This window comes from Somniosus microcephalus, chromosome 5 (genome assembly GCF_052327205.1).
Source record: "Somniosus microcephalus isolate GS21.2 chromosome 5, FLI_Smic_1.0, whole genome shotgun sequence".
Classification (NCBI taxonomy): Eukaryota; Metazoa; Chordata; class Chondrichthyes; order Squaliformes; family Somniosidae; genus Somniosus; species Somniosus microcephalus.
In genome coordinates, this window is record NC_140991.1 from 71,869,589 (window position 1) to 71,886,337 (window position 16,749).

At 45.0% G+C, this 16,749-nt stretch overlaps 1 protein-coding gene across 1 annotated transcript in view; it reads left to right on the top strand.

Annotated features, from left to right (window-relative positions):
• The window catches only part of pip4k2aa (phosphatidylinositol-5-phosphate 4-kinase, type II, alpha a), a 253,172-nt gene that overhangs the window by 152,391 nt on the left and 84,032 nt on the right, over nt 1-16,749 (top strand). Inside the window, exons 2-3 of the mRNA XM_085987778.1 lie at nt 9,344-9,441; nt 13,451-13,547. Coding sequence (XP_085843904.1) covers nt 9,344-9,441; nt 13,451-13,547 — 195 coding nt within the window. The remainder of the gene's footprint in view (nt 1-9,343; nt 9,442-13,450; nt 13,548-16,749) is intronic.

The window sequence follows — 16,749 nt, forward strand, 5'->3', positions numbered from 1 at the left end:
GCTCTTGTACTATCTTTAGCAAACCTTGTTTTGTTTGGGGAGAGAGAGGAGCGGTATCAATTTTTACCAAAGTGATGTTACACGTAAGTGATACAGTGGTATGTTTAAGATTGTGACTAGAATTGGTTAAACACTTATCTGTGTTCAACATGGCTGTAATGCTATGTAATGAAACTATAGCGTTTTGTTTCTGTTGCTTGGCAAAATCCTTGAAATTTTCAGTCGTTATACTTGTTTATATCCATCAGCCTTTGTTTTGTAATGTAAAGCAGTTGAATCCTAATCTGGCTTTAATTATTTTAGCCAATTGTAATTTTATTGTCTATACCTCTGTTCCCACTTAAACAAGAAAAAAACTGTGCAAGCTGACTGTCCATGACTGAGAATACTGGCAACTCTGGGCAGTATCACTTACATATGGCTTTTATCTATACTTTGCAATCTAAAAAGAGAAATGGAAAATAGTTTGGTATTTTTCCTTGTAATTCCTATTCAAATTGAATTTAATATTGATTTTTTTTGGTAAGGGTTGATGATATTGAGAGGGTGGATAGGCTAATATAGAGTGGAAGAGGAGTTACTCATGGTCCATATGAAATTTAGAAAGAGAGAGAACTTATTGCACCTTATCCTGTGCTCTGGCCATGACCAAACCCACTTTACAGACAATGAATTACTTTTGAAGTGCAATCACTGTTGTTATGTGAGAAAACTGTAACATTAATGAATGTAAAGTATTACACTTGGGTAAATAAAATGTGGAACTTGAATATGCAGTGATTTGAATTAGCACAGGGAGGCTATGAAAGGAGTCTGGCAGTAGTAGTGAACGTTGCCTTCAATGTCCAGACAATGTGGCAAAGCAATTAAAAACAATGGAATGGTACACTTTATCTATAGAACAGGAGACAATGGGCTCGATTTTGCCAGGCCTGAGGAGGCGGGATTGGAGGCACGTGAGGTGTTAAAATCGCTAAAACTGGCGGGCGGGCCCGATCCCGCCTCCAAGCAATTTTCCTACATGTGAGTTTTCTGACCCCTTCTCCATCCCGCCTCCAAGAGGCGGGATAGGCCCTTAAGGCCCTTAACCAGTTAAGTGCCTCTATTATCCCATTTTGAGAGGCCTTTCTGATTTTAACAGTTTTACCACGTGCTGCACGCCTCCTCTGAAACACGCCAGTGAAACATGGCGGCAGCACAAGTGGATTGCTTGCTAACAGCTGCAGCTCCACCATTAAAAAGGAGTTTTCACCAATGATCATTTGCAGGTGGCAGAACTTTGTTGTCTCAGGTCTAGGGGAACTTTTAACAGGCCTACTCATTGTTGTGGAAGTTTGGAGCCTGACACCCATCTCCAGTGTGACCTCCTGGGAAACCCCTCTCCCCACCTTGAATGAGCGCTTCCTCAACTGAGGTATATACCAGAAGAATGGGAACCATTTATTTCCTTTCCTCCTGGATATCAGATTTGGACGAAGACCAGCCGTGGCAGCAGCAGGAGCTCCAAGCTGCTGCTCACCCACCTGAAGTTGCACAGGCCAGAAGGTGCCAGCGCATGACCACATTGCTGCCTGGGATGCAAGGGACGCACTCATCTTGGCCAGATTTGCTTAGCCTGCACAATCAAACACTTTTGCCTCGCACATTCTTATCAGACCATCGACAATGGCCAAGAACCTGTGGATTCCTATCGCTCTGACCACCATACTGACAATTGCAAGTTGCCCTAAGCCCTCAATGTGCAAGTCCCATTTGCAAAATGACAAACGCCACAACTGCAACAGTTTGGCATCAGAATTTCTTATGAACATAAGCAAGTGATGGCATTTTAAAAATAAACACAACATTACACCCAAGTGACTACCCTTGTGACTACTTGTGCATTATCTTCCTCTTACGCGTGCTCCTACGTGGTGCTTCCCCTGTGGCTTCAGCAGATGTGGAGGCCCCTTGCTCACTTTCCTGCTGCTCCTGTCTCGACACCTTTGGCTGGCATCCTCTGGGGTTGCAAACCTGTGAGGGCTCTGCAACAGTCTGCTGCTCCTGCGGCTGTGCAGGGGTTGAGTCACCGATCTCAGTTGGGTGGGGCTCTGACCGAGGGCTTTGCAGTGGAATGGTCGTGTGAGCGCTTGGAGAGGAGCCCCCACTTCCTTGCTGTCTGCCACCAACATCCCTCTCATGGGTCAGCTCCACTTCAGAGCTAGCAAGTGACTTGACAGCACCTTGCTGCACTTCAGGGGGACCATGAGGACCCGTTTCTGTACTGGAAGTCCTACTCACAAGGACTTGCATGAATGTCTGGTTTGTATGCTCAATAGCTGACCTCAAGAGATGTCAGTCTATTGTGAACAATGACCATGTTTTCACGACCCTGGCGACTAAGCTCCTCCATGGCCGTAGCCATCCTCTCCTCTACGGTAGCCATCCTTTCCAGAGGTTGCCATCCTTTCCGTGGTGATGCGTTCATGCGCCAATGCCTCCACAAAGGCTCTGCTCATGTTAGCGATGAACTCCTCCATTCGCTCCACACTCGCAGCGACCCTGGAGACAAAACCTGCCAGAGACTCCTGCACCTGTTCCTGGAGTTCCAGCACCGCTGTCCTTCTGGATGGACCCGGAGGCACAGGATCAACATGCAGCGGAGTTGAGCTGGGAGCATCCTGCGCCCTCCGACGAGGACTCTCCACTGCTGTCCCTGTCTCCACCATCTGCTGATGTTCACTTGTGAGCTGTGATACACCAGGTGACAACATTACTCTGTCCTGAAGGTACCACCGAGGTGTGAGTGTCTGCGCTGGTGCTGGGTGCGCTGAATTCTGCTGACGCTGCGCCCTCAGAGGTTGCAGCAGCTTCTGAGGAGTCTGGAGGCTCAGGCTGTTCCTCCTGGATAGTGGGGATGGGGGCTTTCGATGGTCCTGTGGGGGAGTAAAGGAAAGTGTCAGAGATGTGAGGCCAAGGTTACTTGCACATTGAATATTGTAGATGATCAAAAATCAATCTGTTAGAGCATCAGAATCATTATCAGTGACTCATGCAATGTCAATGAGCGAGATGATAAACTATTTTGTCACCGGCTTGCTGTGATGCACCCGTCTGTCTGTCCCCCACTTGCGCATCCTCCTCCACTCCCACGATCTCCAGGGCTGCCTCCTCCTAGGGGGTGAGCTGGGCTACTGAGGGTGGCCCTCCTCCTGTCCTCGCTCTTTCCCTCTTATTGTGGGCTCTCTTTCCTGCAATGAGGGAGACAAGTGGAGTTTGAGTGAGAATGAAGGAGTGAGTGTAGAGAATCCATATCATTGATGGCTAGAAGGAGACAAAGATGGAGTGAGGTGGCAAGACCAAGGGCCCTCCCTGTGTGTTGTAAGTTGTTTTCATAGCATCACAGCGATAGGGAGTGTGAGGGCTGCATAGTCGAATAGTTAGGTGAATGTGACCATAGAGAGAGAGGGAATGGGTAAGGATGCAGGGATGTCAGTGTCAAGTGGGATGTGGAGGAAGAGGTTGTCAAAGCTGAGTACTGGTGAGGAGAGGCAATGGGGATCAGATTGAGGGTGATGGGAAAGTCATACTCACTTTTCCAGTGCACGGAAGGTCATGAAACCTCTTCCTGCACTGCAGCCAGGTTCTGCGGCACATAGACAAAGATTTGATCTCCTGGGCCACTTGCATCCACACAGCTTTTGTCTGCTGGGGAGGCTTCTTTCTCCCTGAGGAAGGGAAGAGCACCTCCTTATTTCCTCTTGCTCCCTCCACCAGAGCTTGCAGGGCGGCGTCATCGAACCTTGGTGCAGACTTTGGCCTACTGCTGGACATATTGGCTGGAGGAATCTATCACACCAAAGGGCATAAGGTTTGCAGTCTGCAGAAGAAGCAAGGCTGCTTGCAGGCCTTAAATCCACCAGCACTGATGACGTCATCGGAGGCGACTTTCAGGATGGAAAGTCTAAGTGGGCCAGGGGTTCCCACACGCTGGGAATCAATTGCCCAATTAGGTGAAAATCGCATATTTTTCCCGCATCAAATTGGAGTCGGGTGGCTAACACGAAAAGCGGCTGACACGCCCCCAGCCTGCCCCAATGGCAAAATCGAACCCAATAACTTTATGGAAGTTATACTAAGGCTTCATACTGTGCTTTGCCATGTGGTACTGATCAGAACACATTTAGTATACCATCATAAAAACACAAAATGCTAGAAATACACCGGTCCATCAGCATCTTTAAAGAGAAAAGACAGTTCATATTTTGGGTGTGGACCCTTAGAACTGTAAGATAAGAAAGCCTCTAAAATGTGTTGAACTTTTTTTTAAATTGGGGAAGAATAGGAACAGGTTGAGCACCCAAAATCCGGAGATCCGGACACCGGGACGATTGGTGGCAGGGTCGTCCGGAATCCGTAAAATGTTCCGGAATCCGGACACCCTGTTTCCACTGCCAGCCAGGCCCAGGCATTTCCGGACTCTGAATGTGTTTCTGATGTCCGAAGTCCGGAAATGCCCGAGCCCAGGTTGCAATATTTCTGGACTTCAGACATCAGAAACACGTTCCGAAGTCCGGAAAAACACAAAAACCGGCTTGGCCTCGGTCCCGAGGTTGCCGGATTCATGACACTCGACCTGTATTTCAATCACAGAGGAAAATTAATGGATTGAGTAGCATGTGAACTGAGGCAGTCAAAAGATATTAAAAATAACAAAATAATGTGAAAGCAGCTAAAGTAGTGGAATGGGAAATATCCACATGAGAAAGAGCAAAAAGAATCCTGCCAATGCAGGAGGTCTGCAATTCTTTTTAAAAACAACAGTGAATGTTAGAAAGGTATAGTGGGTCCAACTAAAGGTAAAATGGGAAAAGACAGGCTAACTCCTCCCCCATCCTCCCAAGGTGCAAGCCTCCTCCCTCTGCCAACACTGTATTTTGACAAAGGCTCTACACCACAAATGTCAACCCTCCACCCAGATACCGAAAGACCCGTGGCGGCATCCCCAGCACCCCAGCTTCAAAGAAAATAGAGGGTATAGCTAAGGTCTGAAATTCATTGTTTAGATACGAGAATTGCAGAGTACTCTGGGGGGGGAAAAAGAGCAGATGCTGTTCCTTTATCTTGCGTTGAGCTCAAAACAGTGTAAGAGACAAAGATGGAGTGGTCAGAATGGGAGAGGGAAGTTACAAGCCAAAGCCAGTGCAGGGTCACACTTTCAGCTAGAATGGAGGTGCTGGGTAAAGTGTAGTTGTGGGAGTCAGCGGTTGAGTCACCTTTTTTGTTTTATTTTTATGCCAAACTGGGATGAACAAATTCTGTAGTTCATCCATGCGGTCTTTGAATGTTTGCCATTGCCTAACCACCGTTAACCCTTTGAGTGACATTCCCCAATCAATCTTACCTAATTCACGCCTCAGACCATCGTAGTTTCCTTTATTTAAATTCAGCACTCTAGTCTCTGAGTCATCTACTTCATTCTCCATCTTAATGAAGAATTCAATCTTCTTATGATCGCTCCGACCCAAGGGGTCTCGTACAACAAGATTGCTAATTAATCCTTTCTCGTTACATAATACCCAGTCTAAGATGGCCTGATCTCTGGTTGGTTCCTCGACATATTGGTCCAGGAAACCATCCCGTAAACACTCCAGGAATTCCTCCTCCACATTTTTGTTACTAATTTGGTTAGCCCAATCTATATGTAGATTAAAGTCACCCATGATGACTGCTGTGCCCTTTTTGCACGCTTCTCTAATTTCCCTTTTAATGCCATCCCCAACCTCTGCATTACTGTTTGGAGGTCTATATACCACTCCCACTAACGTTTTCTGCCCCTTGGTATTTCTCAGTTCTACCCATACAGATTCCACATCATCAGAGGCAATATCCTTCCTTACAATTGTATTAATCCCTTCTTTAACCAGTAATGCTACCCCACCTCCCTTTCCTTTTTGCCTATTTTTCCTGAATATTGAATACCCCTGGATGTTGAGTTCCCAGCCTTCGCCACCCTGGAGCCATGTTTCCGTAATCCCAATCAAATCATATTCGTTTACCTCTATTTGCGCAGCTAATTCATCCACCTTATTACGAATGCTCCTCGCATTAAGACACAAAGCCTTCAGGCTTGTTTTTTTAACGCTCTTAGACCTATTAGAATTATTATTTACTGTGGCCATGTTTGATTTAAACCGTTACTTTCTCTGACTGCCACTTTTGTTTTTCTCCTTCCTATCTTTTGCTTTTATCCTCGTTTCCCTTTCCTCTGTCCCCCTGCTCAGGTTCCTGTCCCCCTGCCATTTTAGTTTAAACCCTCCCACAGAGCACTAGCAAACACTCCCCCTAGGACATCGGTCCCGGCCCTGCCCAGGTGCAAACCGTCCGGTTTGAACTGGTCCCACCTCCCCCAGAACCGGTTCCAATGTCCCAGGAATTTGAATCCCTCCCCCTGGCACCATTCCTCTAGCCACGTATTCATCTGAAATATTCTTCTATTTCTACTCTGACTGACTAGCACGTGGCACTGGTAGCAATCCTGAGATTACTACCTTTGAGGCCCTATTTTTTAATTTACCTCCTAACTCCCTATACTCAGCTTTTAGGGCCTCATCCCGTTTTTTACCTATATCGTTGGTACCTATATGCACCACGACAACTGGCTGTTCACCCTCCCCTTCCAAGATGTTCTACAGCCGCTCTGAGACATCCTTGACCCTTGCACCAGGGAGGCAACACACCATCCTGGAGTCTCGTTTGCGGCCGCAGAAACGCCTATCTATTCCCCTTACAATAGAATCCCCTATTACTATAGCTCTACCCCTCTTTTTCCTCCCGTCATGTGCAGCAGAGCCACTCCTGGTGCCAGGAAGTTGGCTGCTGCTGCCTTCCCCTGGTAAGCCATCCCCCCATCAGTATCCAAAGCGGCATATCTGTTTGAGAGGGGGATGGCCACAGGGGACCCCTGCACTACCTGCCTGCACCACCTACTATGCCTGTTGGTCACCTATTCCCTTTCTGCCTGTGCCACCTTTACATGTGGTGTGACCAACTGATTAAACGTGTTGTTCACGACGTCCTCAGCATCGCGAATGGTCCAGTATGTGTCCACTCGCTGCTCCAGCACCGCAATGTGGTCTGCCAGTAGCTGCAACTGGACACACTTCCTGCACACATGGTTGTCAGGGACACAGGAAGTGTCCCTGAGTTCCCACATAGCGCAGGAGGAGCATACCACGGCACCGGGCTGTCCTGCCATGACTCACCCTTTAATTAATTAAAATTAAATCAAACCCACCAATTACACTACAGTTAAATGATATACTTAAGGGCCCTGGATTACAACAGTCCCCGCTACACCACAGAGACTTTAGAAACTATAAACCACAGAGTTAAGGTTTAAAAAGAGAGAAATACTCACCAACCAATCACTTAACTGCTTTCTGGTGACGTCACACTTCGATTACTTTTTACTTCTCTCCTTCCCTCTGAGTTCCGAGATTGGAGATTAGTAAACCTACCTGGTCTCCTGGAGCCTTTTGTACTGCCGCTGCTCCGAGATTCCCGCCAACTCGCGCTCCCCACTGAGGCCTACCTGGTCTCCTGGAGCCTTTTGTACTGCCGCTGCTCAATAGACTCAAGGTAAGGAACTAGATGTGGGAACGGAACAAGCTGAAATACCAGTCTGCTGGGACAGTCCGTTTTGTGTATCTTGGGGAAGAGGTAGAAATGGAGCTGTGTGGAATAGGGAAACTGAGATGGGAGGTAGGGGAGGAGGGAGAACTCCAGAAGAGAGAAGATCCGTGATAATCTGGGAAAATATGTTTTCTTGTTCAGTAGTGGGATCATGGTCCAGGGGGAGATAGGAAAAGGAATCGGGTAGTTTGCATACAGCCTCATCCAGTCCTTCTGCTCGATGACAACAGTGCCCCTTCTATTTTTTAGTAGGTTAGAATACTGTGTTCTGTTTTTGTCATCACACCATAAAATAACTACATTAGAAAAGGTGCTGAAAATGCAATAAGGCTGATTCCTAGTGTAAATGAGATGATCTATGTGAGGAAAGTTTAGAGAAGTTTAAGCATAAATCGAAATTAATTTGAAATACATTTAAAATGCATATTTGGATTCAAACTATTTTATCAAATAATAATGGATGTTTGTAATAATCTACCAAAGTATTAGAGGCAAAAACAAAGGGGTCAATCAAAATACAATTCAATGCCATGATAGACGTAATGTGCAAGAGGGATGAGCTTCAATGGGCTAAATGATATTTTTATATCTGACATTTCTTGTTTCGTTTTTGTGCTCCCAAACACTTAGGGCAGGATTTTCATTGGGCCATGGAGGCAGGATTGGAGGCGGGTGGGGGATTAAAATCTTGAAATCGGGGGGGCACGAACCCACCCCGCCCCCAACCCACCTCCATGCCAGTTTCAAAGGAGGCGGATACCCGACTTGTGCTGGGAGCCGCCTCCCCGAGGCGGGAAGGGGATTAGTGCCAATTAACTGCCTGTTAACAGGCAGTTTTTAGCCTAATCCCTATTTTTATTCCTGAAGTGTGGGATTCCCGACGGCTCCAAACCACGTCAAGTTAGCGAGGCGGACCGTCGGGCTGAAGGGCTTGGAGGGGTTGAGATGTCCAGTGTTCAGGTGAGTGATGGGTGCATGAGTGCAGAGGTAAGTGTGTTTCGTGTATGTAAAGTGTTTAAAGAAGTTTTACTTACCTTTTCTTACCTTTACAGCCTTCCTTCCTTCAGGCCTCTGGAGTCCCTCATCTCACCGGCACAGAAAGCAGAATGGCCGCGAGCTGTCAAAAGTTGCAGCAGTCAGCTTTGTGTTCTGGAGAGATCTCTAAATCAGCCTGAGAGGAAGGAATTAACTTGGAGTACAGCTTCAAAGAGCTGTCAAACGCTGATATTTCATCTGGCAAAAGCTCTCGACAGATGAAATGTCAATCTGTGACATCACCTGTTGCCGGGCGGTCCTTAATTGGCCTGCTGAACCCGCTGGGCGGGCTCAACAAGGTCAGTCAAGTGAAAATCGCGTGGGTTGGCCACAACTCGATGGAGGTGGGACTACAACTCCAAAAGTTGTAGTCCTGCCTCCTACACGCCTCCAGTATTAAAATGCAGCCCTTCGGGTCTGGCTTCTTAGCACTAACGTTGGAAGTGTTAGAATGCCAAGATACAGACCCTTTGTACAAAATCTCAATTCCATTTGTGCTGTATGATTTAAGTCCATTGAAAGTTGTTCTGACACAAAATAATTCATCACATTCTCTCCTAACATAAAAGATTGAAAGTCTTAATTATAATGTAATTGAGTATATTTCTAGAAAAAGTTGTCTCTCTTTTTGCAGATCAATGAGTTGAGTCATGTCCAAATTCCAGTTATGTTGATGCCAGATGACTTCAAAGCCTATAGCAAGATAAAAGTGGACAACCACCTTTTCAATAAGTAAGTTTATTACCTTGCGTTTTGTTTAAATATCTTTTAATTAAGTTGAAAAGCAATTGTTGTATAAAGTGATTGAAATGTGCAGTGGTTTCCAGATTGTTCGTGCTCCTCTCCATTGCTAAACTAAACCTTATGATACAATGATCACTTGAACCCAAGTGTTCTCCCACAGACACTTGGTCGACCTGGCCCCCCACATTCCCCAGCACCAGACCCAGCAATGCCTCCTTCCTAGTTGGGCCAAGAACATACTGGTCAAGGAAATTCTCCTGAACACATTTCAGAAATTCCTCCCCCTCCTTTCCCTTTACCCTAGCATTATCCCAATCGATATTTGGGTAATTAAAGTCCCCCAATATCACCACTCTATAGCTCTTGCATATCTCTGCGATTTCCCTGCAGATTTTCTCATCTACCTCTCGCCCACTAGTTGGAGGCCTATAGAATACCCCCAATTGCGTGATCATACCCTTTTTGCTCCTCAACTCTAACCAAATGGATTCTGTCCTTGTCCCCTCAAGAACATCCTCCCTGTAGTGTTGTGGTAAATGGCTGTTTTTCAGACTGGAGGATGGTAGACAGCAGTGTTTCCCAAGGGTCAGTGCTGGGGCCACTGCTTTTTTTGATATAGATAGATATGTATATATCCTGGATATTGGAATACAAAGTAGAGTTTCTACATTTGCTGATGCCACCAAACTTGGGGGTGTGGCAAACAGTGATGATGATACCAGTCGACTGCAACAGGACAGAGAAAGGCTAGCAGAGTGGGCAGACAAGTGGCAGATGGAATTTAATAGAGAAGTGTGAGGTGATGCATTTTGGCAGAAGGAACAGGGAGAGGCAATATAGACTTCATGTCACAGTTTTAAAGAGTGTGAAGGGACAGAGGGACCTGGGAGTTAATGTGCATAGGTCCCTGAAGGTGGCAGGACATATTGAGGGAGTGCCTAACAAAGCATATGGGATCTTGGGCTTCATAAATAGAGGTATTGAGTACAAAAGTAGAGAAGTTATGCTGTACCTTTATAAAGTGCTGGTTAGGCCACAACTGGAGTATTGCGTCCAGTTTTTGTCACCATACTTTAGGAAGGATGTGAAGGCCCTTGAGAGGGTGCAGAGGAGATTTACCAGAATGGTCCCGGAGATGGGGGAATCTTAGCTACAAGGACAGGTTGGAGAAGCTGGATTTGTTTTCATTAGAGCAAAGGAGGTTGAGGGGTGATTTGATAGAAGTGTACAAGATTATGACGGGTTTGGATAGGCTAGACGGGGAAAGACTGTTCCCACTAGTTGATGGTCCAAGGACTAGGGGACACAGATTTAAGGTTTTGGGCAAGAGATATAGGGGGGTTGTGAGGAAAAACTTTTTTACACAGTGAGTGGTGATGAGCTGGAATTCGCTGCTGACGGAAATGGTGGAAGCGGACACACTCAATGTTTTCAAGGGGAGACTGGATAGGCACTTGCAGGGCTACGGGGATAGAGCAGGGGAATGAGACTGACTGGATTGCTCTACAGAGAGCAGGCACAGACTCAATGGGCCAAATGGCCTCCTTCTGTACCGTTATGACTCTATGGTTTAGATTTTTGCTTACATCCTTGCATGGTATTGCTCCCATCTACAAAAAGATTTGGACAGTTGTCCTTCACATAGAGGAGGAAATGCCTTTGTGCTGACTTCTCATGGGCTGCTGAGATCTTAAACTTGCTGAGGACAAACACGGGTGTAAATATGTATTATGTCAGTGGGTGATGCAGAACATAGGGGAAATCAGTTAGAATCATAGAATGGTGACAGCACAGAAGGAAGCCATTCGGCCCATCAAGCCTGTGCCATTAATTTGCTTTTTTAAAATAATTTATATGATTCTATGAAATGTATTCAATAATCATCATAGAATATAGTTTGACTGCTAATACTTGTGAATTCCTGACTGAAATGTTGTACTTTTGCAGTAATAATTTTTTCTGCTTAGATTTAGTCTTTTAATGTGGTATCATGCCCAGATTCGCTTGTTGCATTTTTTTCCCTGGAGTTTTTCTTAATTTTTTGTTTAGTAGAGGGAGTGCTGCATTGTTAGAGGTGCTATCCTTGGACAAGCTCATAAATCAAAGCCCAGTGATCCAAGTGGATCTTAGAGGGTCACCCAGCTTTAAGAGAAATGTTTGGGTTTATACGTTACACTCCTCAGAAGTTTCTTTACTTAGTTCATCGCCCAACAATTCAGTTTCATCAACTTGGTGGTAGAAAGGTTCACCCATTAGATAGCTCCGAGTTATTTGTTGCCCAAGATCATCAGCTGATGATATTTTCTTCAAAACGGCATTGATGAACCTTGGTAGCTTGAAGTCGGCCATCTGCCTTCCTCTTTTCTCTTCCCACCCCACAAAGAGCAACATCCCTAGGAAAGAGGTTTATCACAGACTAAAGACTAGATTCCCCCTACAGTCAGAGGGGTGTAAGACTGGGGGTGGGGGTGGGATTGTCAACCTCGAGATGAGAATTTTAAATTTGAGGCGTTGGCCCAAGCACTAATGCAATTCGGGGAGGTCCGAGGTAATGGGTGAGTAGGATTTGGTGCAGGATAGGATATGGCAGCAGAGTTTTGGAGTGGGTTGAAGTTTACAGCGGGTGGTGGATGGGAGGCTGGCCTGAAATTAAGGCAGCAAAAGGAACCCTGGGTATAGCGGCCCTAGTTTGACAACAGAATAAGACTTGATGCTGAACTCGGGAGAAAATACTGCTGACAAGTTACCAAAAAAATTACAAGAACTCAACATCAAGGACTTCCATAACAGATACAAATCTTCACCTTCAACCTGAGAATATTCTTTGTGAATATTTTCATGTCCTAAAGGCAGAAGTGTTATGTAGTTAGTTCACTGCACTGCACAATCCCCCAAATGCACATCTACACTATTAAAAACTTATATCTGCATGAACTTTCTGTCAACTTTTCCATTATAAATTCCAACACCCTAATTTATAAACTTGTAAACTTGCCATGCTGTAACTGCATCCTCCTGCCATTTGTGGTGCAGTAGCCTTTCCACCATCTACAAGGCAATAGTAAGGAGTTTGATGGAATACTCTCCAATTGCCTGGATGAGTGCAGCTCCAACAACACTCAAGAAGCTCGACACCATCCAGGACAAAGCAGCCCGCTTGATTGGCACCCCATCCACCACCTTAAACATTCACTCCCTCCATCGACGGCGTGCAGTGTTTACCATCTACAAGATGCACTACAGCAACTCACCAAGGCTTCTTCGGCAGCACCTCCCAAACCCGCGACCTCTTCCACCTAGAAAGACAAGGGCAGCAAGCGCATGGAAACACCAAGCACCTCCAAGTTCTGCTCCAAGTCACACACCATCCTGACTTAGAAGTATATCGCCGATCCTTCATCGTCGCTGGGTCAAAATCCTGGAACTCCCTACCTAACAGCAGTGTGGGAGTACCTTCACCACACGGATTGCAGCGGTTCAAGAAGGCGGCTCACCACACCTTCTCAAGGGCAATTAGGGATGGGCAATAAATGCTGGCCTTGCCAGCAACGCCCACATCCCATAAACGAATTTTTAAAAAGTCGCAACCCCCCAGCTCCCTAGCTTGTACTAGCTTGTATAGAAAAGTTCCTTTGCTCTAACCACTCTAATTATCTACCTTCCAAATTGCCCTATGTTTTGCTGTTTAACTATGAATAATAATATAAAATTAAAGTATTATTTTAAAAGAATAGAATTTATGCATGTAATATGGGGCAGAATTAAGTCTGTATGCTCTGGCCCAATAATTTCCCAATATCTAACTCTGTTTCACCTGAAGACTACACATGGTCTTGACTCCCTGTGTGCAGTGTCAGAGTTTTACTTTTTTTTAAATCAAATGCGTCCTTTTTTTTATATTGCAGTAATAGACTATTTTGTTCCCTGCATAACTGGTTGGTATGACTTTATTTATTTATACAGAACAGTATCTAAGAGATTTTATTTTATTTACTAGGGAGAATATGCCCAGTCACTTTAAATTTAAGGAGTACTGCCCTATGGTCTTCCGAAATTTGAGAGAGAGGTTTGGAATTGACGATCAGGATTTCCAGGTAGGTCTTTGTTGTGATCACTTCATAATTTTGAAGAGAATTTGCTTGATAGAGATTTTTTTTCATCCCTGTCAGTCAGTCAGTGAATTTGTCTGGAATGGTCACTCAAAGGATTGAATGCTGAACTTATTTGGGAGATCAAGAACTCCAATCTCGGCTGCCTTTTAACAAAATTATTTTGCCTCAGCTGGTTGAGTTTTTTTGGCGGGGGGGCGGATGGGGGTTAGGTTGATTGCTATTTGGAAGCAGTTTGTTAATCCCAAGGTTAAAATTGATCATTGGAGCTGTACACCCTGTTGGACAACCACATGATCACTGAGCAGTATTGACCACGGTACTGCTCGTCAGTGCTTCAAATTGTCCCAGTTTACCTATTGGTTTCAAGTCACCTGCAAGGGAGGAAAAAGAAATTGCAGTTGTATTTTTGAAGTAAAATTTATATTAAAATTAAAATTCTATTGGATGAAAGTTAAAATATTGACCGCAATGATTGATTCAGGGGAAGGGGATTAGCGGACCAAGATGTGCTTGATCTACAAAACAGTAATTGTTTCCAACAAAGTGACAGAGCAAAGCACAACCAGAGAAACTGTATACGCTTATAATGTAAATAAAAATACTCTTTCCCTATGTACCAATGACAAGTTTCCAAGGCTACAAATAAACGGTAAGAATACTTTCTCTGCAAGTTTAGTATCAGTGACTGCAATCTACTTTGGTCTTGTATCACTTATGTTGTATTGCGCACAGTTACTTTTGGTATATCCTGTCAATCTTGTACGAATAATTATTAATGCTATTATTATGTACACACCATAGAGTAAATTATGTGCTCCCAACAGGTACTTCGCTCACTGGAAGTACGGGTCAGAAATTCAGAGCCAAAATCCTATCTCCAACCCATGCTCTTTTCCAGCATGGCTTTCCTCACTGGCAGCACAAGATCCGAGAATTTACCTTCCTATTCCTAAACTGGAGAAACTAACAGGGTCAGAGGATTAGTCCCTGATTCACAATCCAAATGTCACGTTGCAACAGTACAAATATATTTTAGAACATTTGAAATAAAAAATTCCTGTTGATTTCACTTGTAACAACTCAGCATTTATTTTTGTTAATTTTTTTTTAAAGATTTGTTTTAACCTTGCAAAATGGAACAAAACTATGGATGTTTAAATTTTACTTTAATGTACAGCTGTCACAATTTTCAAACTTTTCTCCGAGGATTCCCGAAAATATTGATACACTTCCCAATTTCCCCCAAAAAATCAGTCACTGAAAGGAAAATAATGTTACTTGCAGAAAACATTATTATTAGTATGTAGCAATAGAAGTAGCATGTTGGTAAATGGACAAATACAAAAAGTTGATCAGAGATTGATAGAAATCTGAAATAAAGACCGTCTACTTCCACTTCAGTAACATTGCCCGCCTCCACCCTTGTCTCAGCCGATCTACTGCTGAAGCCCTCATCCATACTTTTTGTTAACTCCACACTCGACTTCCAATTCTCTCCTGGCCGGCCTCCCATCTTCCACACTCCATAAACTTGAGCTCGTCCAAAACTTGGCTGCCCGTATTCCAACCCGCACCAAGCCTCACTGAAGCATTACCCGACCTGCTCACTGACCTAGATTGGCTCCCATTCCACCTACGCCTCGAATTTGAAGTTCTCATCCTCGTGTTCAGATCTCTTGCACCCCCCCCCCACCTCTCCGTCTCTCCCGCCCCCCCCCCCCTCAAATTTCTCACTAACCTCCTCCAGCTTTACAACCCTCCAAGAACTCTGCATTCCTACAACTCTGGCCTCTTGTGCATTCCTCACTGCCTTCACCCCATCATTGATGGCCATGTCATCAGCTGTCAAAAGGCTAAGATCTGGAATCTCCTCTCTAAACCTCTTTACCTCTTTCTCATCCTTCAAGACCTTACTTAAAATCTACCTCTTTGACCATGGTCACACTTCCTAATATTTCCTCCTTTGATTCAGTATCAATTGTGACTGTGAACAAATGTGTCCTGATTGGTTGGATGAGTGGATGAGCGATTAGCTCCCTCTATTGGTGATGTAGCATCGTGCGTGCACAGGTCATGCTTCCATCACATGGAGCATCAGGAAAAATGTACTCACCCTGTTGCAATCGTGCTGATCGACTGCAGTTCGACACAGAGACGAATGCCCTTTATTTCCCTGCAGAGAACAATGCCACGTTTACCGTCGGATGTGTGGAAGCATTTTACCCCAGGCATTAAAGATGGAAAGACTGTGTACATGTGCAAACACTGTACAATGCCATATGTAAAGAATGCCACAAAGATGCAGCAGCATTTATCCAAATGCAACAGCTTCACTGAAAGCTCACAGCAGTCAGACCAGAGTTCCTCTGCTTCCATTCAAGAAGATGATGGTTCACATTCAGCATCAGGTTCCTTATCATCAGCAACTCCTGGCCCACTTGGAAGGTTCTTTGATGCAATGGATAACCATAGCCAGAAGAATGCAGATGAGTGCCTTGCTCGAGCTATATATGCGACAGGCTCACCCCTCATGCTCGCAGCCAATGTGTACTGGAAGAGATTTTTCAATGTTATTTGCCCTGCATACTGTCCTCCCACCAGACATGCTTTGTCTACTTATTTGCTGGAGGCTGAGTATAACAGAGTCCAAGGAAAGCTCAAAGAAACGATAGAGATGGCAGACTGTGTTACAGTTATCTCAGATGGGTGGTCAAATGTACGAGGGGAGGGCATCATAAACTACATCGTCTCCACTCCGCTCACAGTGTTCTTCAAGAGCACAGACACTAAGGACAACAGACACGCAGGCACATACATTGCTGATGAGCTGAAAGCGGTCATCAACGATCTTGGATCACAAAAGATCTTTGCAGTAGTTACTGACAATGCTGCGAATATGAAGGCTGCTTGGCTCAAGTGGAGGAGGCCTACCCTCATATTATGTCTATTGGGTGCACAGCTCATGGGCTCAACCTGCTCCTCAAGGACATCATGGGTTTGAGAACCATGGAAACACTGTACAAGAGAGCCAAGCAAGTTAAGTATGTCAGGGGAAAACAGGTAGTTGCAGCAACCTACAACTCCAAGCAAATGACAAAGAACAAGAACACCACACTGAAGCTGCCCAGCAACACTAGATGGGGTGGCGTTGTCATAATGTACAACAGCCTTCTGGAGGGTAAGG